At 49.2% G+C, this 27,984-nt stretch overlaps 1 protein-coding gene and 1 pseudogene across 3 annotated transcripts; one reads left to right on the forward strand and one right to left on the reverse strand.

Annotated features, from left to right (window-relative positions):
- Positions 1-7,533: 7,533 nt before the first annotated feature.
- On the forward strand, positions 7,534-16,955 carry LOC309345644 (NTPase KAP family P-loop domain-containing protein 1-like). Of its 2 annotated transcripts, XM_081868886.1 has the most exons (5): positions 7,534-7,611; positions 10,141-10,214; positions 11,736-11,867; positions 14,130-15,925; positions 16,492-16,955. In XM_081868886.1, the coding sequence occupies exons 2-5, from the start codon at positions 10,196-10,198 to the stop codon at positions 16,813-16,815; spliced, it is 2,271 nt and encodes a 756-aa protein (XP_081725012.1). In that variant the 5' UTR covers positions 7,534-7,611; positions 10,141-10,195; the 3' UTR covers positions 16,816-16,955. The 2 variants fall into 2 exon arrangements, with proteins under 2 accessions (XP_081725012.1, XP_081725011.1); XM_081868885.1 differs by lacking the exons at positions 7,534-7,611; positions 10,141-10,214 and having other exon boundaries at positions 11,035-11,867.
- A 101-nt stretch (positions 16,956-17,056) lies between these two features.
- On the reverse strand, positions 17,057-27,966 carry LOC309345731 (NTPase KAP family P-loop domain-containing protein 1-like; annotated as a pseudogene). Its single transcript, XR_014161726.1, has 4 exons — positions 26,752-27,966; positions 22,328-22,438; positions 21,672-21,806; positions 17,057-19,456 (listed from the first exon to the last, which is right to left on the reverse strand). The product of XR_014161726.1 is annotated as an NTPase KAP family P-loop domain-containing protein 1-like (transcript).
- Between the last annotated feature and the right edge of the window lie 18 nt (positions 27,967-27,984).

Raw genomic sequence — 27,984 nt, forward strand, 5'->3', positions numbered from 1 at the left:
AGGGACCCAGGCAGAGGGCCTTCTCGGTGGTGGCGCCCGCCCTGTGGAACGCCCTCCCACCAGATATCAAAGAGAAAAACTACCTGACATTTAGAAGACATCTGAAGGCAGCCCTGTTTAGGTAAGTTTTTAATGTGTGACATTTTAATGTATTTAAATATTTAAATGTATTTTTAATCTGTGTTGGAAGCCGCACAGAGCAAAAACCCAGCCAGATGGGCAGGATACAAGTAATAAATTATTATTATTATTATTACTGCTACTACTACAGGGGCAATTCTTTAGCGGGTGCAGGGGGCATGCCAGGGACGAGGCCTTCATCAAGCCTGGGTTGCGAGGCAGCGGATACGGGAAACGCCATCTGCGCGCGTGCACCCGCTGTTGATTTATTCTTCCAAATAAAAGGAATTTCTTGCGAGGCCAGGCGCTCCTTCTGGCTCGGCTCAAACGGGAAGCTGCTCCCAAGACAGTCGCCCGCGGGGATCCCCCTTCTCGGGGGGGGGGGCGCCCCCTCCCCGCTCGCCCTTCCGGGGGGGGTCTCCTTAAGGACAATGACGCGCCCCCTCCCGCCCACGTGGCTTCCGGGGAACGCCCCCTGGCCAGCGGAGAGCCAATGGGAAGCGAGAGGACGGCGCCGGCGGAGTCTCCGCGTTCTACGGCTTGTGACGCGCCGAGGGGGAATCCCCTCCTTCGGCCGGAGTCCGGGGCGGGGAAGCCGGGGAAGCCGGGCGAGCGGGGCTCCGGCGGGAGCGGGGCGGGAGCGCGGATCGGGCGCCGGGGAACCGGTGGGTCCTCTCGAGCTGCGTTTTCAGGGCGGGCGCTTCAAGGCCGCCGGAATCGGGGCCTGTTTCTGTGGCGGGGGGGGGGGGGCGGGCAGGGGCGGGTTGAGGTGTCTGGGTCCAGCTGCCCTTTGCCAACAAGGAATTGTCGATGTTTTCTGTGTTGAACGTATGCTAGATGCAGATAGGTAGCCGTGTTGGTCCGCCATAGTCAAAACAAAATATTCCTTCCAGTAGCACCTTAAAGACCAACTAAGTCAGTTCTTGGTATGAGCTTTCGTGTGCATGCACACTTCTTCAGATACATGTATCTGTATGTCGTGCATCTGAAGAAGTGTGCATGCACACGAAAGCTCATACCAAGAACTAACTTAGTTGGTCTTTAAGGTGCTACTGGAAGGAATATTTTGTATGCTAGATGGTAAGTGACCCCCTGGACCAGAGCATGCCAGGCCCTCCTGTCTTCCACTGCCTCCCTCATGCTGGCAGCTTCGAGAACACTGTCCCACCATCTCGTCCTCTGTCGTCCCCTTCTCCTTGCGCCCTCCATCTTTCCCAACATCAGGATCTTTTCCAGGGAGTCTTCTCTTCTCATGAGGAGGCCAAAGTCTTGGAGCCTCAGCTTCAGGATCTGTCCTTCCAGGGAGCACTCAGGGCTGATTTCCTTAAGAATGGAGAGGTTTGATCTTCTTGCAGTCCATGGGACTCTCAAGAGTCTCCTCCAGCACCAGAATTCAAAAGCATCCATTCTTCAGCGATCAGCCTTCTTCATGGTCCAGCTCTCACTTCCATAAGTATATTAATGTTGTTGTTGTTTAGTCGTTTAGTCGTGTCCGACTCTTCGTGACCCCATGGACCAGAGAACGCCAGGCACCTCTGTCCTCCACTGCCTCCCGCAGTTTGGTCAAACTCAGACTGGTAACCTCGAAAACACTATCCAACCATCTCGTCCTCTGCCGTCCCCTTTTCCTTGTGCCCTCCATCTTTCCCTACATCAGGGTCTTCTCCAGGGAGTCTTCTCTTCTCATGAGGTGGCCAAAGTACTGGAGCCTCAGCTTCACAATCTGTCCTTCCAGTGAACACTCAGGGTTGATTTCCTTCAGTATGGAGAGGTTTGATCTTCTTGCAGTCCATGGGACTCTCAAGAGTCTCCTCCAGCACCATAATTCAAAAGCATCAATTCTTCGGCGATCAGCCTTCTTTATGGTCCAGCTCTCACTTCCATACATCACTACTGGGAAAACCATAGCTTTAACTATACGAACCTTTGTTGGCAAGGTGATGTCTCTGCTTTTTAAGATGCTGTCTAGGCCTGTCATTGCCCTTCTCCCAAGAAGCAGGCATCTTTTAATTTTGTGACTGCTGTCACCATCTGCAGTGATCATGGAGCCCAAGAAAGTAAAATCTCTCACTACCTCCATTTCTTCCCCTTCTATTTGCCAGGAGGTGATGGGACCAGTGGCCAGGATCTTCGTTTTTTTGATGTTGAGCTTCAGACCATATTTTGTGCTCTCCTCTTTCACCCTCAGTAAAAGGTTCTTTAATTCCTCCTCACTTTCTGCCATCAACGTTGTGTCTTCTGCATATCTGAGGCTGTTGATATTTCTTCTGGCAATCTTAATTCCGGCAAGGGATTCATCCAGCCCAGCCTTTCGCATGATGAATTCTGCATATAAGTTAAATAAGCAGGGAGACAAAATGCAGCCTTGTCGTACTCCTTTCCCAATTTTGAACCAATCAGTTGTTCCATATCCAGTTCTAACTGTAGCTTCTTGTCCCACATAGAGATTTCTCAGGAGACAGATGAGGTGATCTGGCACTCCCATTTCTTTAAGAACTTGCCATAGTTTGCCGTGTTCGACACAGTCAAAGGCTTTTGCATAGTCAATGAAGCAGAAGTAGATGTCTTTCTGGAACTCTCTAGCTTTCTCCATAATCCAGCGCATGTTTGCAATTTGGTCTCTGGTTCCTCTGCCCCTTCGAAATCCAGCTTGCACTTCTGGGAGTTCTCGGTCCACATACTGCTTGAGCCTTCCTTGTAGAATTTTAAGCATAACCTTGCTAGCGTGTGAAATGAGTGCAATTGTGCGGTAGTTGGAGCATTCTTTGGCACTGCCCTTCTTTGGGATTGGGATGTAGACTGATCTTCTCCAATCTTCTGGCCACTGCTGAGTTTTCCAAACTTGCTGGCATATTGAGTGTAGCACCTTAACAGCGCCATCTTTTAAAATTTTAAATAGTTCAGCTGGAATACCATCACTTCCACTGGCCTTGTTATTTGCAGTGCTTTCTAAGGCCCATTTGACTTCACTCTCCAGGATGTCCGGCTCAAGATCATCAACCCCACTGTCTGGGGTGCCTGTGACATTCATTTCTTTCTGGTATAATTCCTCTGTGTATTCTTGCCACCTCTTCTTGATGTCTTCTGCTTCTGTTAGGTCCTTTCCACTTTTGTCCTTTATTATGGAAATCTTTGTACGAAATGTTCCTTTCATATCTCCAATTTTCTTGAACAGATCTCTGAAGTATAAAGTATATTAATAGTGAAATGCAATTAAGAAGATGTATATTAATAGTAAAATAATTATTAAGCTCTAACTTAAAATGGTTGGGGGCCCATGACTTACAACACAAAAGTATCTGAAGAAGTGTGCATGCACACAAAAGCTCATACAGTGGTACCTCTGGTTACGTACTTGATTCATTTTGGAGGTCTGTTCTTAAGCTGAAACTGTTCTTGACCTGAAGCACCACTTTAGCTAATGGGGCCTCCTGCTGCTGCCGCGCCGCTGTAGCACGATTTCTGTTCTCATCCTGAAGCAAAGTTCTTAACCCAAGGTACTATTTCTGGGTTAGCAGAGTCTGTAACCTGAAGCGTCTGTAACCCGAGGTACCACTGTACCCAAAACTACTTAGTTGGTCTCTCAGGTGCTACTGGACAAATTTTTACTACTTCTTTTTTTTAACACAAAACACTGTTGCCGTATGTAGGTTTTATTTTATTTGTTGTTTATCTTTTATTTTCTAAATGTACATCAAGGTTTTTTTCCCTTTAAATTTTTTTTGGGGCCCCCAAGAGATTGACGCCCTAAGATAGAGTTTGTTTAGCTTATACATAATTCTGGCACTGGATTGGGGGGTGGGCAGCTTCTGGTGGCTCATGTGCTCCTGCCAGCCTCCCCTCCGGAAGATAACTCCCGCCCCCCCGTTCAAAACATCGCTGACCATTAATAATTAGACGCGCTGCCTCTGATTTCGTACTTTTCATTCTCCTCACTGTGGTGATGTGAGATGGCGCGCTGTTCTTCCCATTTTGCTGAGGCTGCAGCGCTTCATCTGGGGTGGTTTGTGCACCTTTGGTCCCCACCCGGCACTCAGCTCTCACCTGCCGCTCCAAGAAGCTGTCGGCAGGCGACAGCGGCCACAATCCCAGGAAACGGCTTCGACTGGCTGGCTAAACCAGGCGAGGGCAGCCGATGGGGCTCAAACCCTCGGTGAGTTGGGGACTTGCCCTGCATGCAAATACAAGCTCTAGTTGACTGGGCAGACGAGACCAAGGGTCAAGAAGGCGGTTTCTGCACATTCTGTAGAGCAGGGGTCAGCAAGGTTTACCTCCCCTGGGCCAGTTCACTCCCTCAGAGATTGCTCTGCGGGCTGGATTGCGTCTGCACATTTCTGGTATCTGCGCAGACACAATTTTTGGCACCCCCCCCCCCATATTTTATTCAACTTGGCACCCCTGACACAGGTCTTGGAACTCGGATGCAGGGCTGATTTTCTCTCAGAAGGGCTCCCGCTTCTTCCAGGGCCTTCCTCCAGCCTTGTTTGGGCACCCCCCCTTAAACTTCCCCACCACCAGCTGTTCTAACGCTGCTCCTTTTGGTTCCCCAGCTCCTGCTCTGCTCCTTGGGTGATCCTCCCTGGCTGACCGGAAGGGATGTCCGAGCGCCCCATGGCCCGCCACAGCAAGCTTCAGAAGCAAGTTCTTGGCCTCTACCGCAGCTTTCTGCGGGCCGGCAAGGACAAGCCGGGCTTCCTTCCTCAGATACGGGCCGAGTTCAGGAAAAATGCCCAGATCCCCCGGACGGATGTCATGATTATAGAGTACCTCGTCCGGCGTGGGCAGAGGCAGCTGGAACAACTCAGAGGCGCCCACACCAAGCAGATGGGTGCCTTCGTCAGGACGGAACAGGAGGAATGATGAGCCGGGAATTTTACTTTTTGGAAAGGGTTTCCTGCCCGTTTTTAATGGAATGGTCCTTTCTCCTAGCTGCTGGTTTTTAGCACAGCTGGCATTGCAGGTGGGGAGTCTGTGTCCTTGCAGATGTTGCTCCGTGATCATGGCCAGCGGTCAAGGGTGATGGGAGTTGCTACACGGTGGACGGGAGCTTAGCAAACCTGGAATACAGATCTGGGTGCCCTCTCAGGAATGACTGAACAGAGCTGCCCACAGTTGCCGCTCGAGGGCGCAGTTGAGAAATGCATAATCATTCTGTTCCCATCAGATTTTTCTCCTCCTTTTTATAGTTGAAGTAAAAACACTTGCTCCCTAGATGTAAGAATGCTCTAAGCAGTTTCTGATTGACGCAGCTCACCCCAAGAGACTCTGAGGGTTGGTGTGCTCTGTGAAGTTGGGAATTCAGTTTTGGAGATCGTCAACACGCTCACATGGCGGTTGAACCGGTTTAGGTGCCCTGTGTAGGCTCAGTTTTTCCTTGTAACCTTGGTTGTTCTGTCTTGGCGGGAATTTGAATAAACTAAATTGCCAAACAGCTCTTTGTGGGCTGCTTTTTTATTACTGTTTAGGATGAGCCCTGTTTTAACAGCCTTTCTGTCAGTCGCCCAGATCGTTTCCACCGGGTCATGGCTACAAGGATCCACATCAAGCACTGAAGGCAGGAGAAGGGACTGATGCTGCCATATTCCTGTGCAAATGTTTAACTACACTGGAACCTCTACCTGCAACCACAATCCGTTCTGGAGGTTCATCTGGAGGTCAAAATGGGTCACTGGCAGAGATGCCATTGTGCGCAGGTGCGGGCGGCAATTGCCTGCTTCTGCACAGGTGCGAACAACAGCAAACCTACTGGTTACTTCCGGGTTTGCCGCAGACATTGGGCGAAATGGACGCAAGTGGAGGCGGACATAAGAAGAGGTTTGATTGTATAGCTTTAGGGGTTTTTGTAGAAGGTGACTGCAGAGGGCCTCTTGTCTGTAACAGAGACCGGAGGTCCCGCTTAGGCAAATAATCTGCATTTTAAGCTACTGCTTCTCCACTTAATATTTATGGTGTTAACTGAATAGACAAAATGAGACAAAGGGCATCATCTTATTCCTTATTTCTGACTGCACATCACTCCTGGATGTTTGAACGGTCCAATGTTTAGATACTGAAAATGGATTATTGTTCTTGGAATACCATTTAACGCTTCATCGTTCCTCAAGTGCTACCGTCAGATAGTGGCAAGCTGGGAAAAGCTCTTCCCTCCCTCCATCCCTCCTTCCCGGCCCCTCAAAAGGAAAGAAAGTGAGATGGTAGTGTGTTAAAAATGTGTGTTTCTAAACACTACTGTTTATCGCACAGCAGCTGAAATAAAACTGCTTTACCTTTGTGTGCGTATTTGTATTTAATTTTGGGAACATGGGTGGTCGATTTCACAAGGAGGCCCACAGCACCTTAAAGACTTAGGCTTGGGTCCTAAGATAAATAGATGAAAGTGCAGTTCGTGGAAGTGACATTTGCGGTTCCTTCTCTCCCCTCGCAACTGCCGTGCAGCCGTGCATCACATTCTGAGGGGGGCCTCTCTGGAGGCTGCTGGGCTCTCCTGAACAACGTAGGGGTCCTGGGATCAGGAGGGGTGGGGAAACCACAAAAAATGGGTTTGGGTCCTAAGATAATTTAAGGCAATTCATTGGGGAAGATGCTTAGTGGCAGAACGCCTTCCTTGGCTGCAGAAGGGCGCAGGCTCGTTTCTTGGCATCCCAGGACCTCCAGGCACACTTCACAGGCCTGCGCCCGGGGGAGATGACTTCATTGCTGCACTGCTAAAGCAATGTATTTGTTTTATGTCCCTCTGTCAAGGGGCCAGGCTGGCAGACATGGGTCTCACTATTTCTTAGGTAGGCTAAGTGGCAGTGATGGGCCCAAGATCCCCCAATGAGCTTTAAGGCCAAGTGGGGATCTGAACCTTGGGTCTCCCAAGTCCTAGTTTGGACACTGTAATATTCATGATCCCCGACTTCTGCAGCCTCACTCATCAGCTTTCCACTTTCCACTCACCAGCTTTCCCCCAAGTCTTTGTATAGTAATAATTTATTATTTCTACCCCACCCATCTGGCTGGGTTTCCCCACCCACTCTGAGCGGCTCCCAACAGAATATTATTAATAATAATAAAGCTATAAAACATCACATATTAAAAGCTTCCCTAGACAAGGCTGCCTTCAGATGTCATCTAAAAGTCGGATAGCTGTTTATTTCCTTGACATCTGAAGGGAGGGCATTCCACAGGGCAGGTGCCACCACCGAGAAGGCCCTCTGCCTGGTCCCCTGCAACCTCGCTTCTCACAGTGAGGGAACCCCGAGAAAATCCTCGGAGCTGGATCCCAGGATGGAGACGCTCCTTCAGGTATAACCCACCCCTCACCCATCCAGAGTTACAGACAGCATGAGCTCAGCTCACCTCGCCTGAGAAATTCACCACCTTAAGTCTATAAAGGCGTAATGGGAATTGATAAGCCTTTCTGAAAAGGAGGAAGGCAAAGTTCGCGCTGGCAGAGGAGGCCTGCCGCAACCGGAACGGGGTGCTGAAGTTTCTGCGCGCTTCCTGCACGTAAGTAGACCACCTGCCCTTGCCTTCTCTGGGCGCTGCTGCTTTGCTGGCGAGGGAGAAGGATCCTGTTTTTGAACCTTGGCCCTCTGAATCATCCTTCTGCAAATACACCCCTTTGGCCTGAGTGGCGGCTGGCTGTGCCTATAAACCTTGCATTCGCTTGGGGTTTACTGCTCACCAGCATGGCTCACGCAATCTCGGAAGTGATTCTTATTTTAGAATATTTTCTGCCCACGGTCACCTTCGAGCCATTTATGCTGTTAATGTTGGGGAACAGGCTTTGTTAATGGGCCACCTGCGCGGTGTAGGCTGTGCGATTACGGGAAAAGAGAGAGAGAGGTGTTGTTTGCTTGCCATCTACCTACCTGCGACCTTTTGATGTGTCCCTCTTCTGCCAGCTCCCTACAGTTTAAAATAAGGGCTTTCCCCCCACACTTTTGGAACTTTTTTGGGGGGTAGCCCCTGCCCCCAAAATATAGGGGGGCCCAGCACACACAAGCTGGCGCCCCTGAAGCTAATAGATACATTACGTATGGGGAAAAGGAAGGCCGGGTGGGGGGAGGAAAGCGAGGGGAATCCTTGATTCTGACATAATATTACATAATTGTTAAAATGGCCAGGTGGAGCAGACACAGGTGGGAGGAGGTTCCGGGAGGGGAGAAGGCAAATAAGGCAGCCAATGGAGGAGACCTCGTCATCTTGCCCCCCCCCCCTTTCTGCTGCAGCCAGGCGGAAAAGTTTGAAGGCTCATGTTGTGTCCCTTGTGTCAGAAACAGCCACCTGTAAGCTGCGCTCGTGAAGCTCTGCGTGTTTGCGTGCTGGTTCAGGGGAGAAAAATACCACCCCAAGCAGCTTGCTAAGGGAAAGGCTTCCTTCCCCTTCTCTGGAACACTGGTTACATAATAATAATAATAATAATAATAATAATAATAATAATAATAATAATAATATATTGTTTATACCCCACCAATATGGGCAGCTTCCAAGAAAGTATTAGAATACAGTGGTCTGTTAAACATTAAAAGCTTCCCTAAACAGGGCTGCCTTCAGATGTCTTCTAAAGCCTATTGTTCTTTTCTTTGACATCTGATGGGAGGGTGTTCCACAGGGCGGGCGCCACCACCGAGAAGGCCCTCTGCCTAGTTCCCTGTAACCACTTCTCGCAGCGAGGGAACCAGCAGAAGGCCCTCAGAGATGGACCCCGGTGTCCGGGCAGAAAGATGGGGGTGGAGACGCTCCTTCAGGTCTACCGGGCCGAGGCCATTTAGGGCTTTCAAGGTCAGCACCAACACTTTGAATTGTGCTCGGAAACGTCCTGGGAGCCAGTGTAGGTCTTTCTACATATCTGGAATAGTTTTATTACCAGACTGGGTGCCAAGCAGCTTCTGTAGCTTGAAGCGGTGCCATCCAGAAAGCAGTGCTATCACTTCCAGGCTGCGTCAGGTTACAGATTTGACTTGTCCGTCGTCAGCTGAGAATTCCAGAGCAGAGGAAGCTGGAGAGGGTTGTAGGCCGGCCTTTCCCAACCTGGCGCCTTGCAGATGTTCTGGAGCTGCAACGCACATCTGCCCCAGTCACCCTGGCTGTGCTCCCATCAACACCAGCATCACATGACTGCGCTTGCTGATGGGAGCCGTAGTCCAAAGCACCGGGAAGGCAAAGATCGGGTTGGAGTGTCCATTTCTTATGAGGTGCAGTTGTGCAGGAATAGGGGCCAAAGGAAGATCAACACAAGAACAACAACAACAACAACAATTTATTTATTCCCCGCCCTTCCCAGTTCAAAAATTGGGCTCAGAGCGGCTAACAGCAAATTTAAAACAATTAGAAAAGCAGAATAAAATACAATATAAAAACATGAATAACAATAAAATTCAAAAATCAGTTTAGGGGAAATAAACATTAGATAATCCCTAGGGCTAGGTGGCTGAATTGGTCCTATTTGGGCCAGCGAGGAGACCAGGGGAGAATTAGCTGTGGGGTCTCAGAGTGGGTGATCTTCATAAAAGGGGAAGGGGAGGGAGGAGAAAGGAAAAAGAAAGAGGGGGAGGGAATCAAACTGGCTCCAAGCCAAAGGCCAGGCGGAACAACTCTTTCTTACAGGCCCTGCAGAAAGAAATCAGATCCTGCAGGGCCCTGGTCTCATGGGACAGAGCATTCCACCAGGTCGGAGCCATCACTGAGAAGGCCCTGGCCCTGGTGGAAGATAGTCTGACTTCCTTAGGGCCCAGGACCTCTAAATGTTGGTTGTTCATGGACCTTAAGGTCCTCTGCGGGGCAGACCAGGAGAGGCAGTCCCGTAGAAGAAGAAGAAAAACCAGCTCTCCAATGCTATGCACTGAGGATCTCCACTGTACAGAGGATGAAGTCTTAATCCTCATTTTCTGATGGGAAACAGTCCTCGACACCTTTCTTCCATCTATTTGCACGTGATGGGCTGCCAACCTTCCAGGGGCAAACTTTTGCAGATATTTATTCCCAGGCCCAGGGATAGTTTGAAAAGCCTCCACATTTTCTCCCTCTTCTTAGCAACCAGCAGCTGTGGATCTTCAACCCTTTTAATACCCTGTGGCTGACAAAAGCAATGCTCTCCCTGACCAGAGGTAAGAGGAATAATTTGGTTTTAGGATGGGTGTACTTACCCGAAGGATTCAGAGGTTATTATCTCAGGATCATAGCCCAAGTTAGTAAACCATTCCGTGAAGAAGGATGTCTGCTGCTGTGTAGATGTCTTCAGGAATATTGAGCATCACTTCCCCACATAACACCAGTTGCAAAGAAAGGAGAGGGAGGGAGATAGGATCACTTGGCCCTCACAGGCCTTGCCTCTCGGCTAGGTGGAATTCAGTACTAGTCATATTGGCTGGTGTGCCCCTTTTGGTGTCAGCCACATCTCCCCACTTCCTTAAAGGGTACATGAGTTCCCCCCTGGGTTTCAGCACTTGCTGCAGAGGGATGTGGGGGGCAGAGGGGGTTCGACCACCTGGGAAGGGAGCCCATCTAAGAGAAGGATACCTCTGCTGCCTTGCGGAACAGCTTCAGGAGAAGAAAAGGCTCAGGAGCGAACCCTACACAAATCCGGAGTCCCTAAGGCACTTGGATGGTGCCTTGTACACCTCCTTCCAAGACGCAGGTGGCGCTGTGGTCTAAACCCCTGAGCCTCTTGGACTTGCTGATCAGAAGGTTGGCGGTTCGAATCCCCGCGACGGGGTGAGTTCCCGTTGCTTGGTCCCTGCTCCTGCCAACCTAGCAGTTCGAAAGCATGTCAAAGTGCAAGTAGATAAATAGGTACCACTCCGGCGGAAAGGTAAACAGCATTTCCGTGTGCTGCTCTGGTTCGCCAGAAGCAGCTTAGTCGTGCTGGCCACATGACCTGGAAGATATACACCGGCTCCCTCGGCCAGTAAAGCGAGACGAGCGCCGCAGCCCCAGAATTGGCCACGACTGGACCTAACGGTCAGGGGTCCCTTTACCTTTACCTTTACACCTCCTCCCAGCAACTCCTGCAGCCAAGCTGGTGCCAAATGTCTTGCTCTGCTTTCCTCTGGCTGAGGGGGGGGGCGGGCCTTGTCGTCTGGGCAGCCCACCACCTCCCTACACCATGCCCAAGCTTCCACCCCGGGGAGGATGCTAACACAGGCGTTTGACTTCACCCCCGGAAGCGCACTCTGTTGTCTCTTGAGACAGATGGATGCCAGCAAGTTTTCCCCAAGGGAGTGCAGCAAGGAAAAGGGGACCTGCAGGTCCCCTGTTGTTTATACACTTCAAACCCCCCCCCCCACGAGCCCATCGGGACTGGAAAGTCGGAAAGCAGGGAGCCCAAAGAGCAGGTGGAGCCAGAGCCAAGGACAGGTGGAGCCAAGGAATACTAGTTTTGTCCGCATCCTCCTCTGTTGAGTTCCACCTGGTCTACGGAGGAGGAAGGAGGTTGAAAGCTAGGGCCACCAACTACGTTAGTTGCAAATTGAAAGCAGGCAGCTGGGGCTGGCTGAAGACACCCTGAGGTGGGTGGGCCAGGGTCCCCGTTCGCCCTAAAGGACCAGCAACTGCTGATTCTTGCAGCGGCCGGGGGCATCTGATGTGGGATTTGCCTTTTGGCTGCTCCCCTGCTCTTCCTTTTGCAGAGTTCCAGAACAAAGACGACGCCTACTGCTTCTCCTTAGCCAAGGCCCTCTACTGCGTGTCCTCCCCAGTGACGGTTGGGTTTTATGCACCGTGGGGGCACTGCAAAGCCTTCCTCCTGGACAGGATCCGAGGTGAGCGCTCGTAAGGTGAAGACCCATGAAAGGAAGGGCTCACAAAGGGCGGACCTTGGTAATAATCCAACCTCTCCTGGTGCCGGCTTTAGGAAGGAGGTGTGAGGCTCTGGCAGGGACCTAGAGCCTTCCTATCTCCTTCCCGAAGCCCAGTAAGTGCTTGTGGGAATGTTCAGGGAGGCAGGAGAGGGTATATAGTATATTAATATCCTTTCTAACTTGCGCTAGCAAGTCCCTTTACTTAGCAGAGTTTCACATTCCCCTTTTAAACGCACAGTGGATAGCTGGTTGCAGGCTTGTCTAATCCTCCCACTATTAGGTTCCTGGTAAGTTCCCTTACCAGCTCCTGCCATAGCTGTCAACTTTTCCATTTTCTTGCGAGGAATCCTATTCAGAATAAGGGAATGTTCCTTTAAAAAGGGGAAAAGTTGACAGCTATGGCTCCTGCCCACCTAGCAGTTCAAAAGCACATCAAAGTGCAAGTAGGTAAATAGGTGCCACTCCGGTGGGAAGGGAAATGGTGTTTCCATGCGCTGCTCTGGTTCACCAGAAACAGCTTAGTCATGCTGGCCACATGACCTGGAAAAACTGTCTGCCGACAAACGTCGGCTCCCTTGGCCAGTAAAGCGAGATGAGCGCTGCAATCCCAGAGTTGTCTGTGACTGGACTTAACTGTCAGGGGTCCTTTAGCTTTACCTTTAAGTTCCATTATATCCCTCTTAAAAGAATAAACACATGACAATCTTATTTAAAGTCAATAAAAGAAGTTTACTCATATCATCAGTTCCCAGTGGGATCCCTGAAGGCAGACTTAGTTACAAAGTATATACAAGTGGATCTATCCCATATGGGGATAATCCCAGTGTCCTCTGTTGGCTGAAAGCCAACAGAGCATTTCTTGCTAAAAAGCTGCTCCAAGGATGAAGGAAGTCAAAGAGAGAGAGAGTGCTGCGTGACTTGTCCCTTTTGTTACCTGGACAGGTAAGGTCAAGCCCACCTCTAGTCACACGCAAAGGAAGTATGTCCCAACCAGGAGGAAACAGGAAGTTTTCGACTGGCTGGACCAAACGTTTCCCCCGCATGTCCACTCTAGGAAAACAAGGAATGTTGTACTTGACTGCTGCTTATGTGTCACATCCCACAGTGCTTGCCTGGCTTTGGGAAGGAGGAAGAGGGTTCTATGACCCGGTCAGAGCCCTCACGCCTCCCCCCAAAGCTAGGGAACTGCTCGCCAGCCTTTGAGAAGGCAGCCCCCATGGCTGAATGCTTGGTGCCACTGCTTTGTTCACACTGCCCTAAATCCACCTTGTTCACAGAATGCAAGTGGAGCCTGTGGAACTCATTCATACTGGATGAGGCAATGGCTAAGAAGAGCAGGAGTGGCTTCATGGAGGTGGGGGATGAGTTAAATACTGTGGAGGGCAGGGCTATCAAGGGCTATGTGTCAGGAGAGCAAAACGTGTTTATCTCCATTTCCAGAGATGCCCCTGCAAAGTAAGTGGCACATGCTGATTTTCAGCATTTGTTTTTCTTGACGTAGAATTTGAGTTTCACTGGTGCAATGCTTGGATTTCATTTATCTGATGCACCAAGTAGCTTTTTCACTGTTCTCGCTTTCCCCTACCGGAGGCAAAACACACTGCTTAGAGAGATGGAAATCATTTAGAGAATAATGCTTTAAATAAATAGCATGTAACTCTCAGAAAATAAAGCAACGAAACAATTTACAGATGAGCTTGAAATCACACCAAAGGCTGAGAGTCTACGGTTTATTCAAGCATGACGCCTAAGAGGCCTTGCAGAATGGGAACATACAAGCCGCCCTGCAGCTGCGTCAGACTAAAGTCCAGCATCTTGTTCTCACAGTGGCCAACCAGATCCCTCAAGAGAAAGCCCAAGGGCACGAGTGCTCCGGCACTTTCCCCGCCTGCAATTCTCTGCCTTACCCTCCAAAAAATGGTCTAATCCCAGTTTACAACCTTTTAAATGAAAATTGGGTTTTACCATAGAGCAGGCGTCAGGCGAGTCTCTCTGAGAAGGCTATTCCAAATCCGAGGTGCCATCACCAAGAAGGCCCTCTCCTTTGTTGCCATGTACCTCAATTCACTTGGAGGTCACACATGGAGTGAGGACCGGGAGGGGATCTTAAACTTTGGGTAGTTAATCAAAGTACTGTATGATCAACAGAAACCAGGACAGACCCTGGTCGGCTGGGATACAGTAGACTCAGTCTCTGGTCTGCTTCTCTTCCTTTCCCTCTAGAATACATGCGTCTTCAGTCATGGAAAAAAGACCAGCAGGAATTCCAGCGGACCGGACTGAAACAGCGAGGGACTTCTGGGTGGGATCTGGTCTCCGTCGTCTTCCTCATGATCTTCTACCACCCCGTCCTGACACTGCAGCACCGGCAAAGGAAAAACGTCCAGCACATCTTCATTCATTTCAGCGCCTGGGAATACGCCGGGAGTGACCAGCTCTGGGCAGGTCTGATCACTGCCCTGTGCGACGGCATCGAGAGTCACTTTGGCCTTGTCCCCGTGAGCGTCTACAGAGCTGTGGGCAGGAAGTGTGGCCTTGTCGAGGCCCCTCTGAGCCAGGAGTGGATCAGCAAGAAGTACCTCTGCCTGCCGCTGTGGGCTGCCATCCTCTTGGTGGTGGCCGTGGCTGTCGGGGTCGGGGCCCTCATCTTTGTTTTCGGCATCCCCACTGGCAACGCTTCCGGGGACGCCATTGCTGTTGTCGAGGGCCTTGGGGCCACGGCGGTTGGGATCACGGCCGCGGCATCCGTCCGGATGGCTATCATGGTGGTACGGAACGTCATCGTCACCCAGAAGGCCCAGCTGGAGAGGCAGATGAACCGAACGGACCTCAGCGCCCAGCTGGGCTTCATGAGCAACGTCAAGAGGGAGGTGAAGATCATTGCCAAGTTCCTGAAGTTCATGGAGATCTTCCAGCGGAGGAAGCTCAGGGTGGTGCTGGAGATCACCAGCTTGGACAACTGCAGCCCCGACAAAGTGGTGGGCGTCCTCGATGCCATGAACATCCTCCTCTCGGACTACGAGGCGCCCTTCGTCTCCATCCTGGTGGCCGACCCCAGCGTGATCGTGGACTGCGTGGAGAACTCCTTGTACATGAAAGGCATGGCCAACAACGGCTACGAGTTCTTGAACCGCATCATCACCCTCCCGTTCTCGGTCCCCAAGATGGACACCCACACCAAGATGCAGCTGGTGAAGTCTGCCGTCGACTTCAGGGAGGAGCAGGAGAAAAGCCTGGAGGACGAGGAGGGAGAAGGGGACTTTCCGCAGGAAAACCAGAGGAGGCTGAATTCTAGGTCGCCCTTGTGTTACGATTCCACCAGCCGGAAGGCCCCCGAGCGACACGCCGATGGCAGCCGGGTGCCTCTGGTTGTCGTGAGTCCCAGACTGGAAGCGCCTCCCCGAATAAGGTGCAAGAAAGGCTTCAAAGCCAAGGACCTGATCCAGGAGGCCTTTGAGTTCCTGCTGGACGACAGCATGAAGGAGTACATGACGGACAACATGGTGCAGATGAGACGGATCATCAACACCATCTCCGTCACTGTGCGTCTCATGGCGACGGAGGTCCCCCGGGAGAAGCTGTGCCCGCGCAAAGTGGCCTCCTGGGTGCTCCTGGCCAGCCAGTGGCCTTGCCGGCTGAGCTGGATCTTGCAGTGCATTGAGGACGATGAGCAGGTGGGCCGGCTGGGCCTGGGCCAAGGCTGCCAGCTGGCTCCCCACCACTTCCTGTGGGAGGTGTACGAGAAGTACATGGACGAGCTCGACATGCTCAAGGGCCAGCTGGAGAAGCTCTTGGAACTGGACGGGGACCCCGAGCTCTTCCACAGCTTCCTGTGCCACAGGTTCCAGGTGAAGGACGCCAACTTCTTCCTGCCTTACACGGTCAACCTGGACTCCTCCTTGAAGAGGCACATGGAGCTGCTCCGGGGCAGCCGCAGCCTGAAGCGAAGCACCAAGAAGGGCCACGGCCTCTCCAGATGCGTTCTGCTGGGGCTGTCTGTGGACGAGGTCTGCAAGGAGGTAGGAAATCACTGCCTTGTCCAGGGTCAACTTGGAAGCATGTTGAGTAAAGAGGAGGATGGCCAAGCAGGAAGGAAGTATATAGTGTTAGGGCTTCCTGCCAAGGCAAACAAAGGAAGCGATGCCACAGAGTTCTCTCTAGCAAATTTCACAGGAAAGCTTGGTGAGCCTCATTCCTTTCATGTGCCTGTCTGGCAAAACATGGATTGCTGCTTTGACTGCAGTAATGTCCCGCAGATCTATCCCAACCTGACTAGAAATACACTCTAGAGAAGTATCCCTTGTTTTGTACCTCAGCTGTTTTTCCCTGGCTGGGATTTGGCCTTCAACTCTGATTATACCTGCCTGGATGGAAACACTAGCTTATTTGCATAAAATTTACATTGGTTGCCCCACCCACTTATTGCCTCTGGCCCCACCCACCATGGTCATGTGACCTTTGGAAGGTTGCCCAACAGGGAATATGGCCCCTAAACAGAAAAACTTCTCCTTGCCTTCCCTATGTGTGGGACAGTGTTGAGGGACGTGATTGTGAGTTTCCACCTCTGCTTTTTGTTCTTTTCCAGATGGACCAACTTGGCTTGAAAGAGGAAAATTCCCAGCGGTACAAGGAGAGGTTGAGGCAGCACCATCTGAATGGACGCGCCCTGGCCTACAGCGACAGGAACGAAATCAGAGATGTCCTTGGCATGGGTCTCGGGGAGTGGGTGACCTTCAGTGCGTATTTCCTTGGGTCAGGGCCCTCTCAGGCCCCTTTGACATCGTCTCCCATGGTGATGTTCGGAAAGAAGACCTACTTAGGCGTGCAAGAGAACACCCCGAGAGGAAGCTCCTGGTCCCTGAACTTTTCCAGGGAAAATAACCAGCTCAACCAGGTTCTGTGCACCTGAGACATGCTGGAAATTGCTACTGGAATCTGGAGCGAGAGATGGACTTGATACAGCCACTTCAACATTTATTTATTTCTTATAGAAAGGAAGCGCTGTGGTCCCTAACTCCAGAAATAAAAGTTCAACAACTCTGCCTGAAATCCTCAGGTCACTGGTGTGATTTATTTACCCACAATCTGCATAAGATACAATCTATTTAATCAGTTGGAAGATTCAGGATAAGCAAAAGAATGTAACTCACAAAGTGAATTGCTTTGAGGGTGGGTTTTTTTTTGGGGGGGGGGGTTAAAACTAGGCAGTATATACATGAAATCAGTGCTTTTTTCCCTTAAAAATGTTTAGGGGTACTCTTGTTTTCCTACTCATATTGAAATATTTTCCCTCAATTAGGCCAAACTTAGATCCACAAAATGTTTAGGGGAATGCGTACCCCTGGGTCCCCCCAGAAAAAAGCACTACATAAAATACATAAATAAACTATGGCATTTGATCCCACAAGCGGGAGTGATGGCCACAAACTTGGATGGCTTTTTTAAAAAGGACAAGGTGACACATCTGTGAACCTGGGTGTATGGTAGAGACGCCAAAGTCAGACTGTGGTTTTTGTGTAACACTGAAAAAGAAGCTCAAGAGCTGAGATTCTGGGAGCTGTAGAATGAGACGGTGGAAGTGGCGAAAATGGTCCAAACCCATGAAATGACCAGAGTAAATGCCAGACAAAATAATCTGATGTTTTCATAAAACATAATTTAATTTGGGGGTGAGATTGGTATCTGTCCCAAATGCATATCATATACAGCACACTTCATTCCTCTCTTCCTGTCCCATGCAGGCTTTTTTAACCCCCCCCCCACACCCAATATCTGCAGTGAAATATGGTTGAATTCATCTCAGCGTTGTAGTCTGAAACATCTGAGGGGCACTAGGCTCGTGAAGGGTGTCTAGGATCCTTTTAAAAATTATTATTATCTTTCTGCCGCAATGAGCAGCTCTGGAGTTATCCTTCACCTTTCAACCCAGCACTTTTCTCCGCAGACGGTGTCTCGCCCTCCCTGTTTTTCCTCCGGACTATGTGATTCAGGCCCCGCTGCAACTCAAACTGCCTCTTCAGAGAGAAGTCTAAATTGATGAGGAAGCTGGAAAAATACCTGGCCCGCCCCACCGTAAAATGGCTCTTCTGCAAGAAGGTTCGGAAAAGGTCACGGTCCCCATCGAGCTCCAAAAGTTTTCTGACATCGTTCTTAATCTTGTCCAGCTCCAAAGCATTGTCCTCATAAAACGGCAACAAGGCCTTGCTGTCTCTTTCGGATGCTTTGTCCTGCAGATCTCCTCCTCCACCTCTGCCATGGCCTTGCTTCAGCTGCGAGCCCCTGGCCCGCCTTTCAATGAGCTTTTCCTCCTGCTGCTCGTCTTCTGCACACTGCAAAATCCAGCTCAGGCGGCAAGGCCAAAAATGGGCAAGGATAACCCAATCGACCACCTCTTTGGTCACCAACCTGCCATCTTCCCTACTGCCATTCAGTCCGGATTGGGGCTTATATCCTAGGTCAAGCATGGACCTAATGGTCAGCACTGTGTTGACGACCCGGTTCATTTGGACAAAATTTCCTGGGACGTAGTCTTCAAAATTCTCATGGCTCAGGTCTTGAAAGATGTGCTGGACTTCCTCTGTGGCCAACGAGCCCGTGGCTTCTTTGACCCCTTTGCTGTTTTGCTTGTGAGCCCATGTTTCCAGATTAGTAGCACAATCCTGCCCCCGTTTCCTGCCTCTTGCCCTTGCAGCTCATCCGGGGCAGGGAGAAGGGGAGAGAGATGATTCGATTGAAGTACAAGTAGCCATTGCTGCAGGTGGTCTTCGACGACTGAATGCTGTCCACCAGGATTCCTGGGTCAGCGACCAAGATGGTGATATAAGGAGCATCTTCATCTGAAAGGAGGATTTTGATGGCGTCTAGGACGGCCACCACTTTGTCCGGAGTGCAGAGGTCTAAATTGATGATCTTCAGAACCACCCGGATCTCTCCGTCCTCCTCAAACGCCATTAATTGTAGGAAATGAGTGATTGTTTTCACCTCTTCCTTCACAAAGTGCATGAAGCCCAGCTGGTCCTTGGCGTTCATTTTCGCCTGGAGTTTCTTTTTCAGGGTGAAGAAAATGTTTCTCGTGCAGCGCATAAAAGGCAGAGTGGATGCGCCCAGCACTGCTGTTGTTGTGTATGCCATGCTTTCCCATAAACCGCCGTCCGATTTCAGCCTCGTCAGCACCATGCTCAGAAACAATCCAAGGAGCAGACACAAGAGGCCAAACCAGAAGAGCTTGCTCCATCCTTTCAAAGCCCATTTCTTTTTCCGCATAACTGGCTCTTCCTTGAATTTCACACCAAAAGACCGAAAAGTGCTGAACGGGATCCTGTAATTGCCTTCGATTTCATCCATCAGTGTTGTGACGATGCCAGCCCAGGTATGATCGCATCCTGCTTATTCCCAGGCGTTGAAGTTGATGAAAATATAGTGGATGCCTTCAGGCTTTGCTGAGCGCAGAAGGGGGTGCGCAAAGATGATGTGCCAGAGGAACAAAAGCAGGGAGTACGTGGTCCTTGCAGCTTTGCCTCCATTTTGTTTGCTTCGCCAGCGCATGTGATCTGCAACGGAGAGGAGCATCGCATGGGAAGATTCCAGACAGAATAAACGAAAGTCCTCCTTCACGCGGCACATAGTTAAACTATGGAACTCGCTGGACTAGATGGGCGTTGCTCTGATCCAGCAGACTCTGCTTAGGTTCTTATTTTTTTAAAAAACAATTCCTTCCAGTAGCACCTTAGAGACCAGCTAAGTTTGTTATTGGTATGAGCTTTCATGTGCATGCTATGGTATCTGAAGAAGTGTGCATGCACACGAAAGCTCATGCCAATAACAAACTTAGCTGGTCTCTAAGGTGCTACTGGAAGGATTTTTTTTAAAAAAAATAAATTTTCAAATTTTCTTTTGACTACGGCAGACCAACACGGCTACCTACCTGTAACTAGGTTCTTATGCCTTGTGCTCACACCAGTTTCCAATTCATCAGCATGCTGCTGCAGACTACGCTCTCGGGATACGAGGTCCGCCTGAACAGATCCTCCTCAACGAGTCTTTTCTCTCCCAGCCCTACCTAGAGCTTCTGGGGATTGAACTCAGGGGCCTCCTGCTCTGACCCTGAGCTGCAGCCCCCCTGACACAGTCTGCATGCCTTTCCTTGCATCCCTGCAAGTACAGAGGACTAGACAATTCAGGAAAGATGTCTTGGATATCCCAGTGGGCACCCTCCTGTCTCAAGAGACATTGGAGTGCACCTCCGGGGGTGAAGCAGCACTGAAATGACCTCCCAGGGCACAAACCTGGGCAGTGTGTCTGGAGGTCCTGGGCTGCCCAGATGAGAAGACCCCGGAAGTCGGTGCTCGTGGTGAGAGGGAAAATGGTGCCGTGGGGGAAAAGCATGGAATCCCCATGCCGATCCACAGAACGACCGTGGGCCAGGAAGCTCCTGGGCCAGAACCAGCCCATGGGCCTTAGGCTGTTGAACTCTGGTTTAGGATCAGAGTTTTCCTTCTCCTAGATGGGCTACCTGCCAACCCGCGTCTCACTTCCCTCTACAGCACCTGCAGAAACCCCCTTCTTAACCACTGGACCCACTCATTGAGGGTTTGAGACCCATCAGCTGCTCTCACCTGGGTGTGGCCATTGTCACCTGCTGACAGCTTCTCGGAGCCCCAGGTGAGAGCTGAGTGCAGGGTGGGGACCAAGGTGGACAAACTACTCCAGAAGGAGCACGATGTATCCCCCACCAGAGGTGCTACCCCTCCCCTAACACCCCATGCACAACACACTGTTGCCGTAATCTCTCATAATGGTTGGCCTGGTTGCGTGGCAAGGAGGACCCACTCTAGTGCTGCACCCCAGTCCTGCCAGGGCTGTATGGGGAAATGGATGCTCCACTGGCATCACAGAGTCCCTGCATCTCAGAGGGCAGATCTTGCTTGGAAATCTACAGCAGCCTTTGCCAATCTGGTGCCCTCTGTGTGTTTTGGATTGCCTGGGGCTGATGGGAGTTTTAGTCCAAAAACATATGGAGGGCACTAGGTTGGGGAAAGCTGTCTTGGGCACTGGGACTGCCCAAATGATGATGATGATGATGATGATGATGATGATGATTTATTCCCCGCCCATCTGGCTGTGTTTCCCCAGAAGGTTAAAAATACATTAAAACATCAGTCATTAAAAACTTCCCTAAACAAGGCTGCCTTCAGATGTCTTCTAAACGTCAGATAGTTGTTTATTTCTTTGGCATCTGATGGGAGGGCGTTCCACAGGGTGGGTGTCACTACCAACAAGGCCCTCTGCCTCGTTCCCTGTAACTTCGCTTCTCGCAGCAAGGGAACTGCCAGAAGGCCCTCGGCGCTGGAACTCAGTGTCCACGCAGAAAGATGGGGGTGGAGACATTCCTTCAGGTATACTGGACTAAGGCCATTTAGGGCTTTCAAGGTCAGCACCAACACTTTGAATTGTGCTTGGAAACGTACTGGGAGCCAATGTAGGTCTTTCAAGGCTGGTGTTATATGGTCTCGGCAGCTGCTCCCAGTCACCAGTCCAGCTGCCACATTCTGGATTAATTGTAGTTTCTGGGTTACCTTCAAAGGTAGCTCCACACAGAGCGCATGCAGTAGTCCAAGCCGGAGATAACTAGAGCATGCACCACTCTGGTGAGACAGGTGGAGCTGGTAGACAGTGAACGACCCTCTCGCTGTTGTATAATTAAATACACTCTGAACTCTCTCTTTCATCTGTGATGACTCATGTTTGAGGGATGGTGGTCCTTACCTTCAATTTCACACAAGAGCCTTTTCTTGCCTCTCCCCCAGGGTGCGTAGAGTCCCACCATCACAGGCAGGGCAATATGGTGCAGAGTCTCAGCTAAGGCTTGGCAGTAAATGGTTTCATTTGTTCCTGGTTCCTCTGTAAAAAAAATAGAAGGAAATCAAAATGATTTATTTTTTTTAAAAAAAATTCACCAGACTATGAGGACCAACCAGGGACGCGGGTGGCACTGTGGGTAAAACCTCAGTGCCTAGGACTTGCCGATCATATGGTCGACGGTTCGAATCCCCGCGGCGGGGTGAGCTCCCGTCTTTCGGTCCCAGCTCCTGCCCACCTAGCAGTTCGAAAGCACCCCTAAGTGCAAGTAGATAAATAGGGACCGCTTTATAGCGGGAAGGTAAACGGCGTTTCCGTGTGCTGCGCTGGTGCTGGCTCGCCAGAGCAGCTTCGTCACGCTGGCCACGTGACCCGGAAGTGTCTGCGGACAGCACTGGCTCACGGCCTCTTAAGTGAGATGAGCGCACAACCCTAGAGTCTGTCAAGACTGGCCCGTACGGGCAGGAGTACCTTTACCTTTACCTTTATGAGGACCAGCAGCAAGTAGAACCGGAGAAGAGAACTGAAATCTAAGACGCTGATTTGGAAACTGCCTTACACACCCTGATTTTCTTTATCCGGAGGTGCCTCTCCCTTCTGCTGGAGTGAAATGTAGATGGGCTTACTCATCATCGTGGCGTTTAAAAAGTCCCCAATCCACAGGCTGCTTATCTCTGCCAAAGAAGGGTAGGATAATGAGTAGAGTCCTGTCCCCACCCCTTGGCACTGGTAGAGTGGCGGGCAGAGAGGTCAACAGAAGTGGCACCAGAACCGAAGATGGCGCAGGAACAGCCAGCTAATTCTGGTTTGCCCCCATCTTCCTCCCTGCTGAATGCTAGGAGGGCAACACTGAGATGAAGGAGGCACAAGCTCAACTCCCTGTGCCATGGCTACCATCGCTGCTTCCTAGCCATATTTGCTTCTGGGCTGGCAACCGTGGCAAGTTTTAGGTGCCTATTAACAAATAGTTCCCATAAATTTTCAGATTGTACCGCTCGGTGTTTTGATTCTGGATTATTTTTAAAAATATATATAATTTTTTTTAACATTTTAAAGACTACAAAAGAAAGAAAAAGAATGAAACAAAACAATACAATACAAAAACAAAAACACCACACAACACCAACACCAAAATATTAAATTAACAAAACAAAACAAACACAATTTAAAACACATCCAATAATTTCAGTATCTTATCTTTCATTCACTTGTTTCAACGACTTCCTCACACCTCCCTTTTTGTATTCCACTTTAATTAACTGTTTCAGCAATTCCTTTCCATCTTCCTCTGTTTTCTGTCCTGTAATTTATCTTAACATATTCTAACCTTATTTTTTCCCTTTAATATATAATTGTCTTAACATATTTTAACCTTATTTTCCCTTTAATACTCTAATAATCTATTTCTACTTAATTCCTTGTAACATTTCTACTAAAGCCATATAACTCCTTTCCAACATTTTTCTAACACTCATGAATTTTACAATATTTTTATAAATAGTCTTTAAACTTTTTCCAATCTTCTTCCACTGACTCTTCTCCCTGGTCTCGGATTCTGCCAGTCATATCCACCAATTCCATGTAGTCCATCAACCTGGTGATCTTCTGTCCGATGCTCTTAACTCTTTTCCAAGTCCCTTCTGCGAGTCTTCTTCATATTTATACATGAACTTTACTTTGTCTTCCACTGATCTTATTTTTATTTTCCTTCCTTTGAGGCTAAAGAGTAGATCTCGGGGAAACTCCCACCTAAAGATGATTTTATTCCTTCTCGACAGGGCAACCAAATCTCCGTAGTTAAATCTAAGATCCAAAAGGTATTTCAGGATGTCTTTCAAAATTTCCACTCTTAACTGTTGTTCTTCTAAGTTCTTCTGGTAGTTCCAACAGTCTCTTATTTTGTTCTTCTCTTTTTTCCCTCCTCTTTCAAGTCCGAAGGCCCTCACAGTTTTAATCTCTTCTTGACCCAAGTCCCGGTCCCAAAAATCATCAAATTCCCGTGTGAGGAAATCTATCAAACTTTCCTTCTCCAGTTCAGGTAGGGCTCTGATCCTCAAAATCTGATTTTCTTTAGATTCAATCATAGCAGGCATCAACTTATGGTCATCAAATTGCATCTGTAAGGCTGGGACTCTCTCTCTCTCCAATTGTGTTACTTTAGGTTCAATGACAATAACTTTCTCCCTAGCCTTCTCCGCAGTTTGCCATGTCAAAGTAGATTCCTGTATCAATTTCTGAATAGTTTCTGTATTGGTGTTCACTTTTTGTCTCAAATTATCGATTTTGGTAGTTACCACATCCACCTTTTTGTGAAGCTGTTCCAGTGAGTCACTTATCTTACATAAACTTATCTTACATAAACTAAGGCCTCTTCTGTCGACATTCTTAACCGATTCAAGGTCCCCAGAATCTCACAGCTTTTTATCTTGCAGCTGGAAATTCCCCCAGCTCAACTCTTGTAACAGTTTCAAAGACTTCCTCTAGAGGGAAACAGTTTCTATTTGTATTAGTCCTTTTAAACTCAATTCAAACAATAAAGTTAGTTTCAATTTTTTGTTACTTTTACTCCTTTTTAAACGCAGACGGAGACAGTGGAAGCAATGTATTCCTCTTATTTAACTAACTGTCAGTGAACGTTCTAATCACGGTCAATGAGCCTTCCAGAATACGTCAGTCCTATTGGCAGCCCGTTTCCAGGATCGGAGCAGTGGTATTTTAACTCTGTTCGCTCTCTTCTGCAAGTATACTCAGTCCAAAACTTTCCCCCCTCTTCTCCTGCCACCAAGGGGGGTTTAGTATTTTTTACCGATGGAAATTTAGTCCTTTACAATAGGCTTTCCGAGGCTTCAGCTTGCATCCTCATTGCTTCAATCTATTTACAAAAGGAGAAGGTGGACTTCCTGTTTTAGACCTCCCCGTTTCGACACCAAATTAAGACGTTTAAAAATCCAATTCTCCACTCTACACACGGGTAGTTGCTTTAAGATCAAATTGTCCACAGGAAAAAGTCAGCGCTCTCCGGCAACAGCTATGCGGCTTCACTCCGTGGAAGAAGCAGTCAATTCGAGGCACCGCGCCGCTCACCCCACGTCGCTCCAGATCCCCAAACAGGGTTTCCCCGCGAGTAGGGGAGGCGCAAAAGGTGCCAGCCGAATCCCACGTTCACAGGCTTCACCCGCCTGTGATTTTTAGTGGGTCTCCGCCTTTGCCGTAGCGGCCAGACCCAGATTTCCACGAGGCAAATTCCTCCCGATCAGAGGAATTCCGCCATTACTGGAGGCGCCAACCCGGAAGTCACTTGATTCTGGATTTTTTATTTGACACCACAGGCAACTCCCCGTTTATGTTGGGGTTGCATTCCGAGGCACCGCACCTTTAAGTGAAATCGCGTATATCAGAAACACCATTGAGAAAACCTGCAAAAGCCCTCTAGGCCACTGGAGTCCCTTGAAAAAAACCTTACAAAAGTCGAAAATCCCACCGAATTCCACCACAATTGCTCTCTCCAAACCTCCTCGCTCAAACTCCAACCTCAAAGGTTGGTGCAAAGGCTAGAGGATGTTTTCGTGCCATTTTTTTGTGCTCTTTTAGGGCTGTTTTTGCCAATATTCATGCCTCTTCCAGGTTCATGGTGATTCAGTCACATGTCACTTGAGTGCGTGTAAGCGGGGAGTTACCGTATTTTTTGCTCTATAAGACTCACTTTTCCCCTCCTAAAAAGTAAGGGGAAATGTGTGTGCGTCTTATGGAGCGAATGCAGGCTGCGCAGCTATCTCAGAAGCCAGAACAGCAAGAGGGATTGCTGCTTTCGCTGCGCAGCAATCCCTCTTGCTATTCTGGCTTCTGAGATTCAGAATATTTTTTTTCTTGTTTTCCTCCTCCAAAAACTAGGTGCGTCTTGTGGTCTGGTGCGCCTTATAGAGCGAAAAATACGGTAGTTGCCTGTATGCATTTTTGCTTTATTTGCCTTCTAGTCCTGTGATTTTTATGGCTTTTGCTTTTCACAATGCTTAGAGGTGGTGGTTGTTGTTTTTTTTTAAAAGATATCAGACATCCTATAAAACGGATAAGATAAATGAATAAAAATGGCTGAGCTGAATGGCATGTAAAAGCTGGAGGTGGCAATGTGCTCAGGTCCGTGTGGGCATGCGTGTGTGATGCTGCATCTGTCAGTGCTGATGTGCACAGAACAATGAACCGAAAGAAAAAATAGCAGTCGCCATAAGGAGCTCAAGGCCACACATGTTTAAGCAGAACAAATGATGCCATGCTGGCAGAGTAGTAGGAGCTAGAGCTGGCATAGCCAAACTTGGCCCTTCAGATGTTTTTGAGACTACAAATCCCAACATCCCTGACCACTGGTCCTGTTAGCTAGGGATGATGGGAGTTGTAGTCTCAACACATCTGAAGGGCCAAGTTTGCCTATGCCTGAACTAGAGACAGCTGGAAAAGAAATGAGATCTAGCCAGAATTGTCATTAGTACAAGGAAGACAGATAGGTCCTCCTGCAAGTAAAAATCTGCCTGTTTTAAAATGGGTATAAAAATCCTTGGATCCCTTTGTTTGGGGTCCTGTCTTTTTTTCTTTTTTTGCTAGCTTTCCAGATCGTTAGTAGCTGGACCTCTAGGCTTGAGCATGGAATAAACTGGTAATTCCTGTTTGCTTTGCTTTTCTGCACCTTGCCTCTTGAGTTTCAGCCTCAGGAAAGACACAGTCAACCTTTTTCCCAAAGCACCACCCACCAAATGTTCCAGCTGCTGCCTCGCACCCCCTTCATCCCCTCCTAGGAGACCCTCCCTCTTGGCCACAAGTCGGGGCAGCAGAGCACACGTGTTGCCTGCCAGGTTCAATCCTGCACATCTCCATATAGGGCTGGCAAAAGGTGTCTGTCCGAAACCCGAGAGAAGGCGAGGTCTTTGAAGGCGATGTTGAGCCAGATGGACCAACAGGCCTGGACTCAGTGCGAGGCAACGGACTGAATTCTTACCTAGGTGGCTGTCCACGTAACTTCTGAAGTACAGGAACCAAACAGGGAGTGGCAGTTGGAGCAGCAGAGATGACCATTGATGCTTCCTAGAATGTCCCTTTTCTCCAGCTTATATCAGGGTCAACGGAGGAATGAGTGGCAGGTCAGCTAAGAGCATGCAGGCATGTGTGTGTGTGTGTTGGGGGTTGACTGAAGCGCAGAGTGTTTGAGGACCGGGACATTCACAGGGAAACCAAAATGCTTGTTTACAAAGCTATTGTACTACCAACCTTACTGTAAGCTTGTGAAACATGGACCACTTACAAACGCCATCTCCAACTACTTGAAAGATTCCATCAACGGGGTCTCCGAAAAATTCTACACATCACTTGGGAAGACAGGCGAACTAATACCAGTGTACTGGAAGAAGCAAGGATCACCAGTGTCGAAGCAATGATTCTTCAACATCAACTTTGTTGGACTGGTCATGTTGTGCAGATGCCTGACGATCGTCTTCCAAAGCAACTGCTCTATTTCCAACTTAAAAATGGAAAGCATAATGCTGGTGGTCAACAAAAGAGGTTTAAATATTGTCTCAAGGCAAATCTTTAAAAAGTAGTATAAACACTGACAACTGGGAAACACTGGCCTGCGAGCGCTCCAGTTGGAGAACAGTCTTTACCAAAGTTGTCATGGGCTTTGAAGACACTCGAACTCAGGACGCAAGGGAGAAACGTGCTAAGAGGAAGGCATGCTTGGCAAATCCACACCGGGATCAACCCCCACCCGGAAACCAATGTCCCCACTGTGGAAGGAGGTGTGGATCCAGAATTGGTCTCCACAGTCACTTACACACACTCACTGTTAAGGCCGTGTTTATGGAAGACAATCTTTTGCGGCTACGAGGGATTGCCAAAGAAAGATGTTTGGGGTAAGGTGCATGAGCCGTAGATCTGCTGAATTCACTAAGGATCAATCAGATTTACGAGAAAGGATCTTATCTACGAAACAAACAAACTTCTCGGTAATGTAGTGGGAAGTTTAGGTGCAGTGCCATCAGTAGCTTGGTAGCATCCAACTGCGAGCCAGCTGCATTTGATTCGGTGATTAAACCTCAACAGTTTCTTGAGCACCCCTAAAGTCAGAAGGAAATGGAAGCATGTGTAGCCTTCACCTACCTAACACCTGGTTTTATGTGGCCCGTCTGGAAAAGAAATACTGTAATAGTGTCCTGCTTACTACACCTCTCTAGAG

This window comes from Podarcis erhardii (genome assembly GCF_964252035.2).
Source record: "Podarcis erhardii genome assembly, chromosome: 7".
Lineage (NCBI taxonomy): Eukaryota > Metazoa > Chordata > Lepidosauria > Squamata > Lacertidae > Podarcis > Podarcis erhardii.